We start from the raw sequence: 9,099 nt of genomic DNA, 5'->3' as shown, positions 1-9,099 counted from the left end.
TTTAGCGTGCTGGGAGTTGGAGTCCCACCCCCTGGGAGGGCACCACGTTGGGGAAGAGGGATAGAAAGGGACGGCTCCTCTCACGGACCTCCGTCACTGTTATTTGGGAAAGCTGCATGGAACCTCCATCTACAGTAGTAGTGTATCCACAGTTAGGGGAGGCCCGTTGCATGTTGTTCTGTGCATGGGCTTCTGGGGACCTCTTTCCGATCCCAGTTCAAGAAGTTGGACCCGGCTGGGTCTGATCGGGTCCAGCCGCCCCCGTGCCTGGCGTTGCAGGAGAGGGGGTGCCAATTCTGTCCTTCCTGCCCAGAATTGGCTGGCTCTTTCTAGGCACGGAGACCTGATGGAAACGTTTTAACGCTGCTGCGAAGGAGCATTTAGTATTCACGAGCAGCTGGTTTCACTTCCCCAGCTTCGCAAGGCAACGCCCTCTCCTCAGGCCGTTCTCTTTCTCTTTTTGTATGATTTTTATTAAGCGTTTTTACATAAGTAAAAAACAAATGTAAAGAAAAATACTGTAGGAGGAAAAGAGAGAAAGAAATAAAAAGGAAGGGCAAACAGCAGAGAAAGAAAAAGAGTTAAAGGAACAAGAAAAAATAAGCCACTTCCAACCTTCTCTTCAATAGTAATAAACCGACTCATTGTTCGTTCTCAACAGCCCTGCGAGGTAGGAAGATGGTTCTCCAAGGCCTCACTTAAGCCTTCTTGGACCAGGAAGAGGCCCAAGCGTCAATCTCAGGGAATGTAAGAAGTAAATCTGGCGAGGCTGAAAGGAAATTTTCGCAGAAGGAGTGGTGTGAATAAGGGGGCAACGGCTGCTATTTAAGGCAGTTTCCGTTTCATCTCCTCTTCCCCTTGTGAAGAAACAAAGCATGTGATGGTACAGAGATGAGGAATATATTTACACTTTCTGTAGTATTTCTGTAACAAAATGCCTTTGCAGTCACATAAGCAGAGCCTTGTGAAAACGTGAGCGCCCTTTTATCCGGCTTTGGAGCTTCCCCCGTGGTTAACGAGAGCAGAACGGTGCCCTCTAAGTGTGCCAGGAGAGGCACATTGATTTAATCTGGATGAAGCCTCAAGACCTGCGCAGAATGTGGGCTCTTTCTTTAGCCGAAGTGGAAAGCAGAGGAACAGTGCATTGGGGGCGAGGAAGTTCGTGCCCTGGAATAATTAAAAGGGCCCCGATTTTGGGTTGCTATAGCTGGGCTGCAAAACTCCAGGTGAACCCTTCTGGTTGCCAGGAGTTCTGTGATCCAGACGTGGCAACCCTGCCCTATTTGGCTGTAAGGAGAGGCCAGATGCGGTCCTCGTGCCCCCTGCAATCCGCCGCTCCTTCGCAGAGCTTACAGCTGCTTTGTGATAAATGAGTCCTCTCTCGGCGAAGACGTCTTGGCAGACCTTGCCTACTCTTAAACGGGGATGTTTGTTCACTCTGGGTGCCCATCAGGGCTGGCATGGCACTTTCCATTTATATATTTAGAAACCCGAGAGCAGGTTTATATGGGGAGGCCGACCATTTATTGTGTAAGAATTACGGGGCCTGCATTCTGTCTTCCTCGCGGTGCTTAAGATGCGGGCCATCTCCCGCTGTGGACTCGAAATCCAGTTTGATAACCTGTTTTATGTCCAGCTGAAACAGCAGTTCAGTGAGGTTTCTGGTCTAGAGGCTAATGCCGTGGTGCCCGGCGGGTGCCTAATTCACTGTAGGACACCAGGGCTGTATCATCATTTTTGCTTAAAACCCAAAGTCACTGCAAAACAGAGAACCGTGATGCCCAAATGATCAACCCAACCAAATAAACTCTATCGCTGGGGCTAGATAGCTTATCTTTTCAAAACTGCATTCAAATGTCTTCTCGGATAATCAGACGATAATTCACTTATGCTAATAGTGCAGTCATCTCGAGATGATCAAGAGGAACTTTGATAGAAGCGCTCTTTTCCCAAATCAGGGTGCTTATATTTTTTAAAACAATTAGCTGGAAATGGCTTTTCACAGGAGATCATGTTATCCTGAAATGTCCTTGTCTCCACCAAGCACTGTCTGTAACTCGCAAATAAATTCAGCTGCGCAAGCCGTGCTGAGCACCGAGCAGAACGCTCTAAGTTCTCTCGTATCTTAAACAGCCCCTTCTAGGAAAGAAAGAAGAAATTTCTAATTCTTTTCTACTTATTCCTGTTTATCTTGAATGAGAGTTTAGTCATGAATAACCTCTTGGAATGACAAACTGTCCCTTTTTCCTTCCCCAGAATGTAGGCGGGAGAGATCAGCTATTGATTACTTCTCGTTATTTTTCCTCTCTTTAAAAATGCTGGAAGAGGGCTGCGTTGCCACTGGGTGAGGGCCTCTTTGGGAAACTCAAGGGCTTGACTGAATTACTGATTCCCCAGCCCATATTAACCAGCAACTATGAAATACATTAATCTTGCAAGAAGAGGAAGGTGTTCAGGAGATTGCAGGGGTGTACGTGATGCACGTAAAACAGGATGGGGCTTTGACTGCATAATCATGGCCCCCATCTTGACTTTTTTGATCCTCGCCCTGTGGACACCCCGGAGACTTGGAAAACCTCAGGAGTAGCCCTGCGACGGTGTGATTGTCCACATGGGCGTGGGTTCATTGCAAAGGAGCTCTGAACGCACAGAGGCAGGCATTACACGGAAGGCGTTGCAAGGCAGGGGCTGTGCAACACATTGTGCGGATGGGAGATGCTGGAGGCAGCGAGGGGGACAGCGGGGAGGGCCCGAAGATGGAGTGCAGGCAGTGGCAGGGACAGCCTGGGCAGAGAACAAGGTTTGAAGTCTGCCGTCAGAAAGGCAGCGCAAAAGGAGGTGGGCGGAGGAGGAGACCTGTGATAGTCTCGGGTAGCCAAAAATCAGGAGCGCTTTTTCCAACCCACAAAATGTACTTGTCAGCCTTCCCTGGTGGACCAGACAGGAAACACAACCAGATGAGCTAATTCTATTTTATTGTAAAGCCGCGTTAACAGCATTTTGCAAGTCTGAAAGTACAGTTCTCCTGCCGTCTCCTTTACAGCCTGAGAAACTAGGGGGATCCCTTCTGAACCTCTTTCTCCAGCCATTATGCAGCTGCGGGCTGTGCCCCCTCTTATCCAACCGTTCCCTCGGCAGCATCTCTTCACCCTATTTCTCAGGGTCTTTCCCACATACCATTACAGTACTAGAGGAAAACGTTTGCCTTTTAATAAAAGTGTTAGTCTGAAAAGGTATCACTGGGTCCCTGTTTTAAGACATCTTTGGGATCAGGCCAAATCGTCCAAGTTGGCCACAAACCCCAGCAGGCTTTGGGAGTTGGCAGGGAGGAGCCAGCTTGTCTCTGGCTCAGAGAGGGATGGGGGAGCCATGCCAGACCTGAAACCCAGCCCTGGGGGTGTCCTTATTGCAGAGGCAGGCAGGTGTGTGGCTGGGGAGGGGCACAACTGATTTTTCAAGAGGCCATTTTACACTTTTGAGGCAAAACAGAGTCGGTCTCTTGATTTGGTGCCGTTGCCTGGGGCTGGGGTGTCCACAGGGGAGGGGTCAAAAAAGTCAAGATGGGGGCCACAGCCATGCAGTTGAAGCCCTGAGTGAAGTCCCAGCACTCATAGAAAAGGAGTGCGCAGTCGGGGCCGCTATCTTGACCCCTCCCCTGCAGACACCCCTGGCCCGTTCCAGGGTTCTCTGCCTTGCAATTTTGCAGTGAGAAACTGCAAAGAAGAAGGGGGCCTCTTCCATTCCTGCAGGTCGCCTCCTGCAAGAATCCTTCCTTGGCCGGGTGACTCGTTTCTGCTCTCCAGTCAGCCATGGGTTTGCGGGGTCGTCCTTTCTCGCGTGCAGAGCAAAAGAGAAAGATGAAAGGGACCAAACGGGATGGCTTTCCAGCTCTCAAGGAAATCCCAAGGCGAGTGCAGGACCTCAGTTATTTCCATAACCTCAAAGAGGAACGATTCCAGAGGCACTGAACCGGTCAGTTTCAAGGGCTTGGACTGAACTGACAGGAAGAGGTTTCACCAGATGCTTGGAGGCGGCAGGTGACTGAAACCCACATTTCCAACCCTTCCAAGCGAGCTGGCCACATTCCAGCTGCTTGTGCCAGAATTGTGCGGAGCCCCAGGGTGTGGGTCTCGTCCTCCCCCCGGGAGTAAATGCAGCGTGAGCAGGCCCCTCTTCCGCCCGCCCTGTGGATCGCTCCCATCCACCAGCACATGATTCACACAATGCTTCCTGTCTCTTCTCCTTCCCATGTGCTCAGGACCCTCTTCCTCTGCCCCGAACTGACCTGCCTGAGTTGAAAGGCTCTCGGTCTCTTAAGTCAATTTGCTCACTTGCCGTCTTAAGGACCAGGAGCCAGCTGGGTTATGAAATCCTTTTCTGGCTAAAGAACAACAACCCAGAACATCGGCGCGTTCCGCGATGGCTGCTCCCAGCTCGTCTTGCCACCGACCGCCCCCCCAGCCCCGCTGCAGCTGCCCAACTCAGCCTGCGCTGTGCTTGGTGGAAAAATCAGTAAAAATAACTTTCCCCCTAGATTTTGGGCCATATGGAGAGTTTCAGACGTTTTCTGGGGCCCCCTTTGCCAAGAAATTATGCGAGGCGAGGCGAGGTGAATCAGACGGAAGAGCGTGGGAGAGACTGGGGAGGGCTATTCCCCGCCTTGCGAGGAAGGTGGGGGTTTGGTGGGGGGGGCGGGGGGGGCAGAGGAGACTGTTTTCCAGTTCAGAGATAACGCTGCGCAATGGGTGCGTCCTCGGCCTGCCTCTGAGCGCCCCGCGCGGGAGCCGTTGCCCGAAGCAGCGTGGCTGGCAGCTCCAGGGGAAGAGGCTTTCTGACTTGGGGGGGGGTTGTGCTGCCCGGGGGACTCTCTGCCTTTCCCATTCGGGTTTGCACACAATGCCATCCCATAAGCCAGGATTGACAAAACACAGTTCCGGGATTGATGTGACATGCTGGGTCCCGCCAATAAAGCGTCAGTGGTGCAATAGCCTCTGGGCAGCACTGGGGAAAAAGGGGGCTGCCTTGATGCAAAATGCCCAAGTCCTCTGGGGCGGGGGCGGTGGGGAGGGAGGGCATCCCGGCCAAGGGATGGGCAGGAGCCCAGCGTAAGGAGGGATTCTCGCCAGCGGGAAACCACTTCCCCCGAGTCCCGTGAGCCGCAAGCCCCGGGGGCGCTGAGTCACTGGGCATCAGGGCAGCTGGGGCAAGAGAAAATCAACGTGGCGCTGAGGGAGGGAGGAATACAGGGGGGCGGTCAGAGCTGCGAGTGGAAGGGGTCCGAGCGTATTTATTTATCTACTTAGTAAGCAAAGTTATGTAGCCAGAGCAGCTCTGGGCGGCGTACAGCCATCAGATAAAAAGACGGATAAAAGCAACAGAAGAAATCTATATTAAAAAAGAACATTAATAAATGCCAAAAAAATCAGAAAAGCGAACCATAGGTGGAGGGAGAATAAAAATGGCCCCCTCGGCCATGGAGCCATCTAAGCAGGTCTCCGGTATCGGCCTCCCCTCGCAGAATTGCCAGCCAGCCTGGACTCCGGAGAAGGAGGCCCCAGCGCATGGCGCATCCCTGCCTGAGGAATGCTCCTGGCATTGTCCCACATGCTTCTATTGATTTGATTTGATTTATTATTGTATTTTATTTATTCAATTTGTACAGCCGCCCATCTCACCTAAGAGCTTTGCTAACGCTCCAGGGTTAGGTGACTAAGATGGGCGGCCGTATAAATTTGGAAAGCACACAAACCAACTTTCCTTGCATGATGAAATCCTGCCAGCGCTGTCCTCCGGGAGCCCCCAAGCCCTTTGTTGGCTGAACTGGGGCAGCGTAATCTCATTTTCCCCATTGGAACCTGGACATCTTCCCATGCAGGCTAAGGGGGCCATCCGGTAAATTGCCATGGGAGGTCTTTCGCTCTTGGAAAAATTGGAGCATTTGCGAGGAATATGACAAGAGAAACGAGTGAGACAGACCTTGGTCTATTTTCTGTTTCTGGAATAGCAGAGGAACACCCCCCCCCCCGCAAGAAGCAGAGTGGAAACCCCCTCCCAAGGAATGAAAGACATCCAGTAACGTTTGAAGAGTTGGCACCCGATGCCCCAAATAAGGCTTGACCTGCTCCTGGGCGGTTTGACCTTCAGGAATGAAAAAGCGACGTTTCTGGACACTTGCAAGGTTTCTGTTCGGGGGGGGGAGGCAAGCGGTTGGCATTAGGGTTGATCTCCCATGCTTGCTTCTGACTTTAAAAATGAAGAATCGCGAAGCTGCCGGTGAAATGGGGGGAGCCAAAGATCTTATGCATCCCTTGCTGGGGGAGGTGGATAGGAGGCCAGTCTGGAGAAAGAAAATTATATGGTCAAAGGTCTTTAAAAGTTCAGAGCTTGGTTGGAACTAACTAGGTAGTTACAGGCCGATTGATCTAGAACAGTATTTCTCAACCTTGGCCACTTTAAGATATGTGGACTTCAACTCCCAGAATTCCCCAGCCAGCTATGGCTGGCTGGGGAATTCTGGGAGTTGAAGTCCACATATCTTAAAGTGGCCAAGGTTGAGAAATACTGATCTAGAAAAATGGCAGATTAATAGATCTTGATTGCATTTGGTGGCAGGGATCGTAAGCTAATAGGGTCGTGGAAGATGGGGTTGTGAGTTGCAAGTAAAAAAAGAGAGAGGGAAGGGAATGTAATATCAGCAACACAAGATTGCCACTTTGTGTATGCACACTTGACTGTCGAGACCAGTGGGGGGGTCACTATGCCAGTGACTCAGCATAATTGCAATTATTGTATATTTTATATATATATATATATATATATATATATATATATATATATATATTAATGCTAAAAAGAGCGTTTGGGGAGGCACCACGTGGAATTCTGCACAAGGGTGCCTCGTATGCCAACAGCGACCGGCGGCCTCTCCAGATGGCGGCTGGATTGCAGTATTTTTCCAATGTTGTTATTTGCAAATGGGGTTTGGCTCTGAAAGCCATCTTTCCGGTAACTTTCGTGTCCAGATCTCTGGAGTTGATAGTAATGGCTTTATGATAATAGAAGGCTTTTCAGTCAATTCCCAAAGAAAAGTTGAATAAGTGATTCGGAAGCCATTTGTTTCTTGTGGATGTTTAATGGGTTACTGCGTAGACGCGTAGATGTTTGGATGAAAAACAGAAGAGGGAAGGGGGGAAGAAATGACTAAACATTTATTAGAATAAACCAGCTCAAGGAGAATTCGCGTGGAATTATTTGCGGTTTCTCTTCCGAGCAACTGGATCTCAGTAACGATGAGGACTGGTGGCTTGCATTGTGTCAGTTAAAGCCAGGCTGTTCCCCTTGTTATACAGCGCTGCATGTTCAGCACGAAAGAGGCAGTCCTGAAATCAGAAAGGACTGAACATTAGAAACGGGGAGGTTAGAAGAGGAATAAGACCTAACTCGGGAGCTGAAGCTTCCGGCATTGATATATAAGTATCATATCAAAGATAGTGGAAGAAGAATATGGTATATGCACATCCCCGTCGCTCCCTATTAAATCCCAATATTTTTTCTCGGCCGAACCAGGTTGGGGAGGGGGAGTCTTATCAAAGAAAGCGTCAAGAGAAGTGGGGGGGCCACCTGGCTGGGTCCTCCGTCCACCGCCTTGGCTCACAGCACGATACAGAACAGCCGTTTCTCCCGGAAAGGGTTCTCGGAAGAGGTCACCGGAGTGACCAGAGGATCCTCCTTGGCATGTGCTTCGCAGTACGCCAGGAGATCGGCTGCCGCCTTGGACACCTGCCACAGAGAGCGAGGGAGAGAGCGTGAAAGCCCCTGGCAGTCAGGACCGTGCGCCTGTGGCACACCGAAGCTAGACTACTGCACCCCAGTACTTAAGGAGCGGCCCTGGGCATCTGTTTGGTGGGCGTAAGACGTTTGGGGCCCACTCCATGCCTTCTGCAAGTGACCTTACCTTCATACGATCGATGTTGACTTCCAATTTCAGCTGCTCCACCGTCTTGCGAGCCTCTGCGATCTTGGCCATGTTATTAGACATGTTGCTTTACCCGGAGAGGCAGACCTTCGCCCAGCAGGCTGGCACGGAGGCGGGCAGGTTGTGTGTTCAGCAGCAGCACTAGCTGGGAAGCGCAGCGTCCTCTGCCAGATGAGAAGATGCATTTTTGCATTTTGCATAAAAGCAGCCCTCGCCTTTCAAAATGCACTTGCCCACAAACACACACTGCCTGGCACAGAAAAATTGCACGGTCCATACGGTTTCTAACTGTCCCGCTCTATGACCAGCCTTCCCCAACTTGGCATACCCCAGATGGGATGAACACAAACCCCATAATCCCCAGCCACAAAGGCGGGGTGTGGGGAGTACAATGCAACATTTTTGGAGACAGCCAGGTTGGGAGCAGTTGCCACAAAGCCTTCCAGAAGCCCACCACCCATACGTGACGACAGGATCCCCTTCTTGTCCCCCTCCCTTGGCAACTTCGAGGCAGATAGAGGAGCCCTGAACAGGGCAGTTCTGCTGAAAAGTTTCAAGGCAGTGGCTTTGAGGGACAAATAAACGTTAGCTACGAAGACAGAGAAACCCGCCAAGTTACATAAGGGAGCTGATGAGTTCTGCTCGCTGAAATGAGTGGGCCGTCCGGGAGGATGGGGGCGAGCGAGCCCAGCCCTTCCCCCGAGACCCACTTCTGCACCAGGTTTCCAACCTGGGGCTCCCCAGATGCACCGGTCCGCCCCCCCATCCTCCTCAGCCAGCCCTGGCAACAGAGCGCAGAAGCTCGCTCTCTGCCAGATGTGCAGCGGATGAACGGCTGGGGCCTTTTTTCCGCGCGGGGGGGCGATTAGCCCACGCTCGCTTCGCGTGTCGAGCGACTTCTCTTTCCCCCTCCCGGAGCGAAAGGGAAAATGAGGCGTCCCCCAGGAACGCGCTGGGGCCAAAGGGTGGGGCGGCAGAGATGGAGCGGCTGGGGGACGGTGGGGGACCAAAGCCTGCCCTCCTTTCCGACAGAAAAGGCCACCGGCCACCCGCCAGGAGAAGCAACAATTGGCAGGGGGCAAATGCCGCTAATTAGGTCCCTCCTTCCACCCCCTTCTGCTCCT

The 9,099-nt window shown here is 51.7% G+C and overlaps 1 protein-coding gene across 1 annotated transcript; it reads right to left on the bottom strand.

Moving 5' to 3' along the window:
• Positions 1-7,173: 7,173 nt before the first annotated feature.
• GNG8 (G protein subunit gamma 8) lies at positions 7,174-8,580 on the bottom strand. The gene is made up of 3 exons (XM_007432437.4): positions 7,955-8,580; positions 7,621-7,779; positions 7,174-7,379 (listed from the first exon to the last, which is right to left on the bottom strand). Exons 1-2 carry the CDS (start codon positions 8,036-8,038, stop codon positions 7,651-7,653), a joined length of 213 nt encoding a protein of 70 aa, XP_007432499.1. The 5' UTR covers positions 8,039-8,580; the 3' UTR covers positions 7,174-7,379; positions 7,621-7,650.
• Between the last annotated feature and the right edge of the window lie 519 nt (positions 8,581-9,099).

The sequence above is a fragment of the Python bivittatus genome, unplaced genomic scaffold (genome assembly GCF_059951505.1).
Source record: "Python bivittatus isolate LINGU-HERP-01145 unplaced genomic scaffold, Pbiv_v1 ctg000310_np1212, whole genome shotgun sequence".
Classification (NCBI taxonomy): domain Eukaryota; kingdom Metazoa; phylum Chordata; class Lepidosauria; order Squamata; family Pythonidae; genus Python; species Python bivittatus.
The sequence above is the reverse complement of the archived record's forward strand: the minus strand, read 5'-3'. Positions and strand labels throughout refer to the sequence as shown.